Source organism: Eleginops maclovinus, chromosome 20 (assembly GCF_036324505.1).
Source record: "Eleginops maclovinus isolate JMC-PN-2008 ecotype Puerto Natales chromosome 20, JC_Emac_rtc_rv5, whole genome shotgun sequence".
Lineage (NCBI taxonomy): Eukaryota > Metazoa > Chordata > Actinopteri > Perciformes > Eleginopidae > Eleginops > Eleginops maclovinus.
In genome coordinates, this window is record NC_086368.1 from 22,740,072 (window position 1) to 22,753,907 (window position 13,836).

Here is a 13,836-nt window from a genome sequence, read left to right on the forward strand (position 1 = left end):
TCATATGGTCTGGACGCCGTGGCGCGAGGCTGCCCTCTCCTCGCCGCTAATTGTGTTTCCCACCGTCTAACAACTTGTTTTTGTGTTAGCGCATTGTCTGCCCATGGGCGCTGCTGTTCACACACACGGTGCTGCTGCTGCTGCTGCTGCTGCTGCTGCTCCGCCGGCTGTCCGGTGCGCCTCTGCAGTCGGTTCGGGACGGTATTGGGCTTTTCCTTTTATGAATGAATAACAAAACTGGGGGGAAATGAGGGTGAAATTCCCCAACAGCCGTGCTCCCAGGGGGCCAGCCACCAATGAGAGGGATTAAGGACGGAGCCGAGCCGCGGCTCATTGCGGAAAAGCCGACTGCAGACTGGAAACGCACCGTGAGGGAAACGGGCTCCATAGCGTGATCAGAAAACCGCGGTGACCACAATGTAAGTTGCTCTGGAGCGGCAACTCATTAAGGCATGGGAGGAGAGGGGGGCTTCCTGGTATGGTTGCATGCTTTATTCTTGTCAGCATCACTGCTTGGTATTATCCATCACTGAAAATATGTGTCAAAGTGTGTGATTTATTGAACCATAAATCCCTCTCTCAGGTGTAATAAGGGCCTTGGCAAAGCTTCTTCTCAGTCATTGTCAGTGACATAGCGGTGATGCACTGGCTCCGTGATAGACATGAATAATAAGGACCTAAGCAAACAGAGGTGCCTCCTCTGTCTCAGTGCTATACATCTGGATTACCATCATGGTTATGTGCCCCTTGATTCAAGTCACTTACAACAACCCACATGGCTTACAGGTCCATCCATATCGTGGCTCTGGGCAGCGAGTGCCCTGGAGGAGTGGGGCCCGGGGAGGAGATCATGGGCCAGGGGCAGCTGCAGGGAGGCCTGCTGTGGAGCTACCTTGGCCATGGAGCTCTGGTGGGACCCTGCGACCTGGAGAGCAGCATGCATAACCCGGCCTTCATGGAGTACAGCTCCCGTGTGTTTGGAGATGTCACTGTGGTGGTTCGGGATTGCCCCAGCTGGGTATGATGCTTGTATTGTGTTTGTATGAAGAGGAAAAAGAGATTTGCATGAGTTGATACAGTGTGAATCATTGCCTCGCTCATTCATGTGTCTTTTTCTTGATATGCAAATGCCATCAAATCTACTTTTTAGGTGTTTCTTTCACACCTTTCTGCTCGTGTGATACTAAATGAGTCACGTTTTGCACAGGAAAGTTAGAGGATGAAAAACATGCCATACAAAAGGACTTATTTTGTCACATCATTGTCATTGTGAAAGAGTGTCACTCTGCTGACATGCTGTTTACTTTCTCACTCTGCTTCTGTTTCTCACAAGCTGTACAACATTTCAAATTCCAAGGCCACTTGCCAGTTCCAGCGCTGATTGCAGGCTTTATAAAAATCACTCTATTCTGAGCAGGGCGCTAGTTTAACATGCACCGCACACAGAAACATTAAAGAAACTTGTGTTCTTAATAGCATATGAATCTGACTGTTGTTTTTTTTAAGCAGCAGTGTATGCTTCCTATTATAAGGCTGTCAGGGGTGGTGCTGCAGAAAGTCTGTCAGTCTTAATTCTATGGCTCTTTGTCCTTGTTTTTATTCAAATCGCTGAAAGCATTTTTGAAGTGTTTTTGCTGCTTGTTAAGTTGTATCAAGCTGGTTTACAGTTAGCAGCTATAGCCTTGCAGGTTCTTGGAGGTAAAGTCCCAATTGTTATACTGAGGTTTACATTTTTAGGGAGACTCAGAGGGGAAGGATTAGAGTTACTAAGGTAAGAATTATGGTAAAGGTTGTGTATTCAGACAATTTTCTATATTGTCTTGTTCATGCCTTTTTTCCTCTTGCCTTTGCAGGACTTGTTGGACAGCGATTGGGCCAGCGTTCGGAAAGTTCTTGAGCAGGCGGACATCCTGGTCATTAAATATTCAGTCACTGATAAGCTGGCCTTCCAGCAGGTCCGAAACGGCTACGCCCCGAGACTCCGCCCGCTCCTGAGACACTGGGGTGTGCCGGTCATCCTGGTTGCTGTTGGAGCACGATTAAACGGTGAGTGTGCTTTTTTTGAGTGAGTTAAGATTAGCCTACGATGCTATGAGAACTAAAGACTCCTCAAACAGTCATTGTTGTACAGAAACATTATCTCTCAGCCTTTGCACTTGGTGAAACTGGTGTTTGAGGGATGATAAGCCACTCCTGAGTTATTGAGTTTGATTACAGGACAATACCCTGTTCTTCTGGCTTGGTCAGTGAGATCTGGAGCCTTGCGTCCTCTAGTGTGTCCTTCCAGCAATGAGGAGGATTCTCACAATTAAATCTCCTCTTGGCTGCCTCTTGGCGGTCAGCTCACATGCTTTCCTGCAGGAAACACACCAAAGCGAGACACTAAGTTGATCGTTTACGGCGATAAAAAAGCCCTGCAAGCAGGCCAGAACTTGTACAGCTGTCATTACATTGAAAAGTGCAACATAACAGCAGTCTGTCCCTAAGACGCTTTACAAGAGGCAACTTAATGCATCCCATAGCACAAACATGTATGCTGGTACCTCACACACTGACCCTTCTTGATTCAAGATTCTGTACAGACGCTCATCAGATGCACCGGGTTGTATTTTTAGCTTATCTGCCCGGCATACTTTGAGATCCTGTCAGAGCTCCGCTGCAGAATGATCACAGTGGAAGTCAAGTCTTTGCCAGAGAGATAGAGAGGAAGGGAGGGACTCTGGAGCTGTGGACCAGAGCATTTGTTTGTGTTTTTTGTTTGCGTCAGACTACTGTGAGTATTTTCATGCTATCCCCTCATGATTGCAGAGAATGACGGCTGAGCTCCGAGCGCTTCCCGCTGCTCGACTTAAGAGCACCTCAGGCACAGCTGTGGCAGGGAGCGCTGCTGTACGTGCATTAACACAGCCAATAAACCGATGCTGAACGCAGGAGCACAGATTTATCCAAGGGCACACACACACACACACACACCCTCACGCTCACGTTCACAAACATACATGCCAAGTCACCGCCACTCACACACACACTCCGTCTCTATGTCACGCCTGTGGGTTATTAGCAGTATGATTTATCAAATGCCTCAGCACTTAGCTGTATGTCGCGCTCATTCTCCTTTTAATCTCTGTCTCTCCCCTCCTTTGTGCTGTCTTTTTTTTGCTTCAAGCTAATCCCACCAAATTTTGTCTGATTTTGTCTCTTTGGTCCCCATGCTCACATGCCACAGTGTGGATGGCACACACGCTCTGCAGATTTAATGTAGTTAGATGATCTATCTTTTCTGTCCTCTGAGCTTTTGGATTTGTCTTTGGACTTGGTAATCATGTGGAAATGGAAGTGCTAAATGCATCAGTATTAAATAAAAAAATAACAACAAAGATCTAATGATATTTCAGGAACAAAGAACAGAGCAGAAAACAACAATCTTTCAGAAATTAAAACAAAATAAATACGCCTATCTCCCTTTTGAGATCCTTATTAGCAAACATCATCAAAGCACAGGCTGTGGCATCTGTTCTGCTTCGGGACATTAGTTTTCTACTTTAATTAAGTAAGTGACAAGTTGTGTTCTGTTCATCACACATAGGATCTATTTGTTTCTCCCATTAACGAGGACCTTTTAAGCACTGCAACATATTTACACAATGGTTTGTACTTTGCTGAATTGTTGTGATGGTGTAGATTCAGCATTTCCCTATCTGATATGTTTCACACATTCAGCGGATTTTTTTAGTTGTCAGTCCATTTGGAGAGGATCAAACTCTGGTTGTTACCCAGCTTTGCTCTGATTGGTCCTGAGTGGATTGATTCTTAATCGTGCAGATCACAACAACCGGGGCAATAGCTGGGACGATTCACGGTTAGGGACGCACACTATTGGATTTTGGTCAAAATGCCAATATTTTCTAATAAACTTTGGGCCAATTTCGATTGCCGATACCAATATATGCACATGTTTGCTACATGTACGGGGATAAATAAAGTTCCATCTTATCTTATCTAATCTTATATAAGTACCTGTCATGGAATCATGTTGGAATACATGTCCATTTCTGGTGGATATTCAATTTTAAAAGCTTTATTCTGCAGTAATGTCCTGCATCCCTATAGGCCTAATATTTCACGATGTGTTCAACTAGACAGGTCGATGAAAACATTCAAGCATTCTCTGTTAAATTTATTGAGAGGTATAAGCTCAGTGTGTCAGGGTTGGGGAAACTGGACCCAAGTGCAGTAAATCAAGGGGAAGCAGGTAAGGGTCCAAAACAAAAAGCGAGCTTTATTCAAAAGCTGTTGATGAAATCACGAATCAAGGGGAACACAGGACATGAAAAACACTTAGCTTCAGACATGAAGGGCGACAGGAACAGGCAGGTAACATGGAAGGGATCAGGGAAGAAATGACGACGAACGAACAACAGACAAAAGGGAAACAGGGACTAAATACACATGGGTAATCACAAGACGAGAGACAGCTGGAAGGGGGAGGAGAAACACAGGGGCAACAGGTGAACACAATAACGCAATCAGGCACAGGAGGGAAACGCAGACAGGAAGTGAAGTTTAACATGACAGAAGTGGGGAAAACATTTCAAAATAAAACACACAACACAAGGACATGACAGATACGAAACATGATCATGACACAGTGTGCATTCTTTTTTTGTCTTTGAAACATATTTTCATCCACGTCTTGTTTGGACAACAACATTAAGATGCTGCCATCTGAAGCACATCTGGTAGTTAGTGTAGTTAGATATCATGATTGCCCTCTCTCTGTATTTCACGGCCTGGTGAAGCTCATTTTGTGACAAGCATTTCCTGCTCTGACTGTTCAAGTCATGCAAGGTTCATCATAGAATTAAACTCTGCTCTGTGTATCTAGATGAAGGCCCTCCATGTACCTGTCCGCTGTGTGCGTCCGACTGGAGCAGCTGTGTGCCTCACAGCGAAGGTCTGCAGCTGTCCCGGGACCTGGGGGCCACCTACCTCGAGCTGCCTTCTCTCAACCATGTCTTTGTGGGACGTTACTTCGGCAGCGTGGTGAGTGGTCACATAAGGACATGACTTTTTCACCCAACATCCCCTGACAATAATCTATATATTTTCAGAAATGTGTTAAAGCTCTTCATTCTGTACGCTCTGCGTTTCTAAGCAAAGTAATTAAAGGAGAAAAGGACAGGTGGCTTTGTATCTTCAAGAACTCCAAAGCAAAGAATTGATGACGCCACATCACTATTTTGGTACCTTGTATTTGTTCTAACGTGTGCATTTCTATATTGTCCAGCTGGAGTACTTCATGATTCAGTGTCTGAAACACAAAGCCAAAGAGAGGCCGGAGAAGAGAAGAGGAAATAAAGTGAACGATCTGCGCCCCCCTCACTTAGAGCAACCAGGTCAGAGGAAGGCTATGGTATCCAAAAACTAATTCTGCTTTTTACTGGCATCTAATTACTTAGGTACCCCTTTGAAGAAATACATTTTTACATTTAATAAATCGCACTTCTTCTTTTCTAGTTTCTTTTTAAACTATTATTGAGCTTTTTTAGTGTACAGAGAGCATTTAATTGGACTGACTGGATTGATACTCCTACAGCTTACAAAGCCATAAAAACAGCTGAGCACAAAGGTTCTTATCCAGATCAATAACCTCTGTGCCACAGTGAAAAACAAGGAACGAGACAAAGAGCTAGGCAGATTCCTTTTCATTCAATGACATTTGAATCAATTTAAGACTGAGCTGTTTTCAGCAACAGTGGGTTTTTCTGAAGCAGCGCAGTGATAGTAGTAGGGGAGGATTACTTATTAACTTGCCTTTAACCATGCTTTTTTATTGGTTATGGTCTTAAGATTACTTATTGGCCGTGTTTTTAAAGGTGCCGTGTCAATTCAGTTACATCCTTAATGCAGTGAGATGTGTTTTTAACTTTAGTGCATCCTATTAAGGTTACATATTCAGCTTTGCAAGATCCATCACTTCTGTCTGAACACAGCTAATTTCTGAGATGAATAACAGTAAAGATACTTATATTATTCCGTATATTCAGCAAATAGACAATAGAAGAACATCTCACACATTTCTCTCTTTGAGAAGCTGCAACTACAGAATCTCTGAAAATTAGACACGCTCCATTGATGATCAAAAAACGTTCCTATTTAATTTATACTGCTCAGATAACACAAAACGCTTATCAATAAAAGAGATAGAGGAACACGCTGGACAATGATCAAGAGAAGCTGAAACTCAGAACCACATTCATACACAGCGAGCCGCAGAGTGCACTAAGGTTGATTATTGTAGCAAAAGAGCTTGACGGATGCGTGTCTGTTTCTTTTCCCGTGTCTTAATGCTCTATTTCAAAGACTTTAGACTGTTTTTTTTATCCCAATCACCTGATATACGTTTTAATCTGCAATCGATTGGAATTCCTGGCTGTCGAATGTTAGAACAAATTGAAAGCTTTCTGAGTGTTATCATTGAATCAAATCAAATAAAGCAGATCCAGCAGTACTACGAATTTAGAGAAAGGGAGTCCAATAGTTTATGTTGTGCTAAATTCATAACTACACTCCTGTCCTAACAACTACTACACTGCTATTTCCGTGATTCTCCTCACACAGTTAGTTTGAACTAAATAAACCACCTTCAAATTATTTAACACAAACTACACTGTTAAATATCGATCCGGCCACTTTGCAGCTCAATCCGATGCAGGACTGACATCTTTAAGTCCGGCCAGAAAGGCAGCAACTGCTGGCAGATTTATCAGGGCCTGTCCAACACTACTTAACTCTGCTTATCCTGGAGCCTGCATTAAATATGACGTGCACTGACTCAGGAACAGCACAATTTTCACGGCCAAATCTGAGCAGCCATAAACAAGGAGGTCTACAGAGAAGGGAGCAGTGTGTGGAGCAAGGATAGGAATATAATAGGACAATGATTTGTTCAGCCCCCTCCCCTCACTGCTCACTCTTCATTATACTGGATAAATGAATAGACGTGCATCACAAAGTCATGTTTTTTCTCCTTATGTTAATTATAAAGCTCCACTTTTTGTGCTTTTCTTCACTGTTTTACGGCTACCTAGTTCACTGCAAATCATTTATCCGTGACTTATTTATCCCCTAGGTTTTTGCCATTTTCCCTTTAAACATTAACCTTATTTAAGCTTTTATCTGTGCTTTGCTTCAATAAAAAAAAGATGTATCATCAAATTATATTAAGCTTAACAAGTGTTTGTGAACTCTGTCTTACTGATTCTTCACCAAGATTAAAAACAAAGCAGGAACAAATCCAGTGCAGTAGCCTTTTGGTTTTCATCTTCACAAGTCTGTCATTAGTGCAAAGACAAACATATCTGGAAGCGTTTTGGTTTTTCTAACTTGAGCAAAAGGGCAACATTGGTCACTCCTTTAGTTCCCTCTTTCTTAACTGAAATATCTCACTGCACTGTGGCTGTCACTCTCACTACATCATTACATTCACCCACATTCCTCATCTAAAATAAGGGAAAACACTAGAAGACGAACACAAAATAGATTCAGGAGGAACAAGTACCAAAAAGTGAAAATTACCACACTTGTAAAGTGCATTGAACGTACCAAATCTGGTGGTTTTGTCTAAATTAAAATACAGATGATCTTCACCTCCTTACATCCTCCTCCTCCCTTCCTTCAGCACGTCTTCCCCCCATCAGAGTGGAGGAGTCCAGCTTCTCCCAGGACATGCAGTGGCTGTTGGAGCGGGGTGTGCAGTTCGCCGATGTGGCTTTTTACGCCGGGGACTCTGGGAAAGAGCTTGGCTGGGCGCACGCTGCTGTCCTGTGTGCTGTCAGTCCGTACTTCCGACAGCTTCTCCTGGGGCCCAAGACCAGGTAGGAGTGACATTAGCTTGTTGACACGATTGAGCGTTACAAACTATTCCACCACCTGATTTGCAGCCAGCAGCTCTCTCTGTAAACTCCAAAGGGTTTTTGTGCTGAGTTTTGGCCCTCTGCTTGGACAGGGAACGTCCCCAGTCGCGGTGTGTTTGCAGAGAGCGCGATGGAGGACCAAACTCGCTGCTCTCCACCTGGGACGGGGGGATTATTGACGACATGCCACGATCAGAGGCGCACTCGACAGGACGACTCTCTCGTCTGGTGGTGAAGGACCCCCTCCTTTGTATGTGCTTGTGGGAGACCCTCATGTTCATTTATAGAGGTAAACAACACACACACACACACACACACACACACACACACACACACACACACACACACACACACACACACACACACACACACACACACACACACACACATAGCACACAAGCAACTGAGCAAAAAAAAGAAAATCAATTGTTTTGTTTCTTTTCCACAAAAGTCTCATTTCCATTAAAGGGGGTCATATTATACTTATTTTCTGGTCCATTTTTATATTTTGTTCCCCAACTGTGACAAGTATACAAGCTTTCATGTACACGGTCTTTATTTTTCTCATGCTGCCTTTTCACCCTCTGTCTGAAACCAGAGCCCAGTCTGCTCTGATTTGTTAGCTGACCCGCTCTGTTGTGATTAGTCAACTGCGTATAGATGCCCCTCCCCTTACCCTATCACGTATAATGTGTTGGAGAGCTAGCCAAAAAAAGCGGGAGTGTTACATAGTGGTGTCACTATGTCATAGAAGAAAACGTAAGAGTCCTATAGAAGTGTTTCAGGGAGGGGGGGGATTGTGGTATGGAGATAAAATTAAACAAACAAAAAAGAAAACCCCCCAAAGACCACCAGGGCCTCTTTTTCTTTTGATACGTTTGCACTTTTCAGAACTTTCTCTGACTACAAAAAGTTAGATTAATAGAGAATTTGAAGATTATTTCCTTAAGTGGTCACACTATTTCCAAATGGCTATTTTCCAAAGCCAAAGACAAAGAATTGAAGTGTCTGGTGTCAGTCCAAAACCATAGCTTTACATTTTCTCTTATAGAAGACAAAGCCTGAGTGATCATCCATGTCAAATTGTACGGCAATCCATGCAGTGCTCTCTACCCTCAGGCCTTAGAGAGGTAGAAGAATGCACATCCAGGGCATTCAGGTCCTTTCTCAACTTAATGCAAACCTCCTTTGAGCAGATATTGTCAGGCAGAAATTCAGCTTTTTAGGCCGGTTTGAGACCTCTGTTATGTCTTTTGCTTTTCTGACTAGAGGGTATTTTGAGTGTTCTGAAATCTAGCTCAAAAAAATACCTCATGTTGTTACCTGCATCAGGGCAGATTTAAGTGCTATTTGTGTAAACGTTTATGCTTGGTTCGCATCAACCTAACACCTGCAGGCTTTATTTTGTTATTTTTTAAAATGTTATTATCCAAGCCCAAGCATTTTTTCATTGTGAAAGCACTTTGAGATTGGTTTCTGCAGGTTAAGGTTTTTTATTATGTTGTTTTATGGTTGGGAGCTGGTTCTTCGGCTAAAATCTGAGAAATCAGGGTCTCCACAAGAACATTAATATCTCTAACATCTTTTTCTGTCATTGGGGTCAACTACATTGAAAAAAGAAAAATCAATACAATCAGCACTGCAAGGTATAGACCTAAAATATGAAATAGGCTTAGATAATCAGAAGTGAATTCTAGGGAAGGCTGCCACATCTTTACTGTATTAAAAGATTTTCCAATCTAATCACAACTACACAGAGTAGCCTCCCATCCCGGCTAGAAGACGCTCACCCCGGCTCTCTGGCCTCACGGTCTGTTGCACAGGAAGGAGCAAATATGAGGTGGAGATCAGAATTCAGCACCGTCTCCAAAACAGCAGCCAACATGCACTTAGTCCAGAGAAATATGGCTCATCAGGTTACTCCCATCACACTTAATGATTTCCAGGACATGATGAGCATCCCATTCTGTTTTACAATCATCAGTCACTTCCTGCTTCTAAGTGCCACAAACTGCTCAAGCCATTGACTTGCATTCATTGTTATTTAATCCTTTATTAGTTTAATATTGTATATCCCTGTGTTTGACTCTGTACTTTATAGTACTTGAGTTTAAATGTACTATATTTAACTTTCTGCCTTTGAGGGTCTCAACCAAAACAATAACAAAAGCATTTGTTGGCTCAATGGTGTTTCCTCAGATTGTTTCTCTGAAAACTTAGGATCCAGATGTTTGGAGGTATTTACCAGGGAAATATTTGTCCCCAGAAGTCCACTCCTCGACTAAAGAAACAGCGTGGTTGTTAATATTAACTCTGACATTGCATTTAATGATTAGCCTACGCTGTGGGGCAGGCAGCTCCTCCTAAAATACAGTTTGGCCTACACCTCATCTTTAATTATTTTTCTCAAGCTAATAAAAACATCTATTTGAAGAAAAATGAATATATTAAGATATGTTTCCTTACACTGCCAATAGAAGGAAAGGAGGTAGAATCATGTTTTAAGATTAATATGCATTTTTCCTGTTATGATACTGTCACTGCCCCAAAAAATAAGGATCATTTAGCTCAAAAAGTCAATATATGGCAGCTTCCAGCATGTGGATTTTGCCGACACAGGCAACCAAATAAAATGGAAAGCGACCTTGATTAAAATTACAGATTTCTTTAGTTTCTTAAAAATGATGAAACATTTGGGGATCATTTACAAAGTTTAACTAAATAAAAACAAAGGTCTAGATGGGCTTTCAAAAATATTTCAATGTTATAGCTTTAGTCATGACCGAAAGAACGAGATCGCGGATACAAGCGGCCGAAATGGGATTTCTCCGCAGTGTGGCTGGCATCTCCCTTAGGGATAGGGTGAGAAGTTCAGTCATCCGGGAGGGACTCGGAGTAGAACCGCTGCTCCTTCGCGTTGAAAGGAGCCAGTTGAGGTGGTTCGGGCACCTAGTGAGGATGCCACCTGGGCGCCTCCCTAGGGAGGTGTTCCAGGCACGTCCAGCTGGGAAGAGACCGAGGGGTAGACCTAGGACCAGGTGGAGGGATTATATCTCTTCGCTGGCCTGGGAGCGCCTTGGAATCCCCCAGTCAGAGCTGGTTGATGTGGCCAGGGAAAGGAAAGTTTGGGGCTCTCTGCTGGAGCTGTTACCTCCGCGACCCTGACGGAAAAGCGGGAGAAGATGGATGGATGGATGGATGGATGGTTATAGCTTTAAATACAACTGGTGGGATAGAGATGGGCTTTCACAGCTGGGGATTTCTATTCCCCTCCAGATGCAGTTACTCTTTTTCCAATAATTTAGATGTGATGATGAATGTCCCCCTGGCAGCAGAAGGCCGTTTGCCGGCTATTGGATCTTGTCCAATGTTCCATTATGGTGAGGAACAGAAATCATTCAAATTGAAAGTGCTTGATTTTAAGCGGCAGTAGTATTTTAATATGGTTTCTGATCATTCATCGTGTAATTCTGTGATCTCATGCTGATTTCTTACTTGTAGTTAGATGCCCCCAGGCCACTCCTGTTTCCTTTATCTCCAGCGCAGGCATTAAACACTGTGGACACGTGGATCGGGACACTGAGCGACGTCTTTGCAGAACTTCCATCAAAGCAATGGCTAATGGGATGTGTTGATAGAATCTGACACAGTCACAGAGGCCTTTATTCATAAATGATTAACTCTGTGGTGAGACTGTGGTGTAAGATCAACAGTATCTTACATTAACTTAACTCACAGGTACTTAACATGCAACCAAAATCTTTGCAAACTGCATACAAAATGTTCTCTATCGGCGTACTAATCCTACTTAAACATCCCTGTGATACTCTTTGCAGCACCGGCGCCTTAATGAAAACGTTCTGGGTCTGCAGCTCAGGGCGCTGCAGTGCAGCCTGCATGCCGTGCAGAAGCCCTAATGGCAAAAAAGCTGCGCTCACATATGATTCATGGCCGCCTCTCAACATGTATGTGAGCAACCCTGTTAGTCTGACACACATACACACCAGAAGCAGACACACATAGGCTGAGTGTGTGTGTGTGCTGGTGAAGGAAGAAGATTATAGGGTTAGACTGAGTGACTGTATGAATAAAAATAAGAATTCCAGCGGAAGAAAGACGGGGAGTGCAGTGCGTGTGTTCATGCACGCATACACACATCCAGAGACTGGGGTAAGACTGGAAGCATATAGGAGAGGAAATTTGGGAGCAGGGTGAAAAGCGGAGGTGAGGGTGAGAGACGGGGGGTGTTTGAGATGCTGGAGGTGGAGAGTGTTTGGGTGCCGGGAGAGCTGGGCACTAGAGCATACTGTAAATGTGTGTGTGGGGCTTTGAGAGAATAGCGGAAAGAGGGAAATGCGTTCATGTGCAAGTCAGAATACCAATGTCACGTTTCCATAAAACACTGCAGGGAGACTCTGTTAAGTCTTGTGTAAAGAATTATGCTGAACCTTCAAAATAGGGTGTCAGATTGTACGTTTAAAGCAGCTGACCTCCCATACTGTGTGTTCTGCGTTGTTGTGGCACAGTGAGCCAATGCTTAACGTTCATTCGCAGCAAATCCATAACACGCCACACTCGGCATTCCTCAAGAAGGGATGCATTTCTTCTGCTAGCAATTCAATGCCACTCATTTGTCAGCTGTGGCTCATTTGTATTGGCTTGGCAGAACTGATTTCCATAACAATATCATGCCTATAAACACTCACTCTGCTATTATTCCACGCTAGTTTTTTTTCGTCACTGCAGTGTGTGCGCGGAGTCACAGAGGGCCACGACTGAGCTTGTGTGATGTTAACTCTGTGAGACTCTGTCTCTTTGTGAACTGGGCTGCTGAATTATTGAGTTTGTCACTTGGGCTCTATAGTGTGTGTGCATGATTAGTACATATACAATGTGTAAGGCACAGATGAATCCTTGTGTGTGATCATCCTGGCTATATTTAGACTACAGGCCAGTTGTTGTAATTTGTCACAGTGCTTTTTTTGAGGCAGAAATGTAGTTATGGAAAAGGTTATGGAAAGACAGTCAATTTGTGTTTTTGACCCAAAAAACTATTCAATGTTTAGGTGTTGGTGTTTGTGTATGTGACTGCAAAGGACAACACAATCAGCTAGATGTATAGCATATAAATAAATGAAATTATGCAGCTTTTGCTTTTGCACATGTTTTCCTTTTTTATCCTGTGGAGTTTGTCTGCATCATGTGTTTTTATTTTCTGTTGAGTTTGTCTGTATCATGTGTCAGCACCAAAGCTCCTGAGCTAATCTCTCTTCCCGCCTCTGAGGTGTCTGCGCCATGCCGCGTTATTATCCGGCACCGGGTGTGGAGGTAATCCCTCTATCAGCCCAAATACAGTCATTATGAACTAATGATGAGATAAATCCAAACCGGTCCGGCTCCCTGCTCCCCTCAACAGCCTGTTTATGTGTCCCACTGAGATAAAGTGTGCCACCTCAATCAAGCTGCAGGGGTATGCAGGCTTTATGAGGGGGGAGGATACCTCTGAAGTAAACACATGCAGCACAGATGCAGTGAAAAGAATTTTACTGGAATCTTCACAGCCTCTTTTAATGAGGACTAACTCTGTATTGCATTCCAACATGTCCTTATTTAGTCATTGTACATGGCTTAAAATATATATATATACAGTGGGGCAAAAAAGTATTTAGTCAGCCACCAATTGTGCAAGTTCTCCCATTTAAAAAGATGAGAGAGGCCTGTAATTTTTATCATAGGTACACTTCAACTATGAGAGACAGAATGGGGGAAACAATCCAGGAAATCACATTGTAGGATTTTTAATGAATTAATTGGTAAATTCCTCGGTAAAATAAGTATTTGGTCACCTACAAACAAGCAAGATTTCTGGCTCTCACAGACCTGTAACTTCTTCTTTAAGAGGCTCCTCTGTCCTCCACTC

The 13,836-nt window shown here is 43.1% G+C and overlaps 1 protein-coding gene across 1 annotated transcript in view; it reads left to right on the plus strand.

Annotated features, from left to right (window-relative positions):
• rhobtb3 (Rho related BTB domain containing 3) overlaps positions 1–13,836 on the plus strand; it is a 26,941-nt gene continuing 13,105 nt past the window's right edge. The window contains exons 1-7 of the mRNA XM_063911250.1: positions 1–419; positions 787–1,018; positions 1,854–2,046; positions 4,886–5,043; positions 5,288–5,396; positions 7,682–7,877; positions 8,009–8,205. Of these exons, the coding sequence (XP_063767320.1) occupies positions 418–419; positions 787–1,018; positions 1,854–2,046; positions 4,886–5,043; positions 5,288–5,396; positions 7,682–7,877; positions 8,009–8,205 (1,087 nt within the window). The 5' untranslated portion in view covers positions 1–417. The remainder of the gene's footprint in view (positions 420–786; positions 1,019–1,853; positions 2,047–4,885; positions 5,044–5,287; positions 5,397–7,681; positions 7,878–8,008; positions 8,206–13,836) is intronic.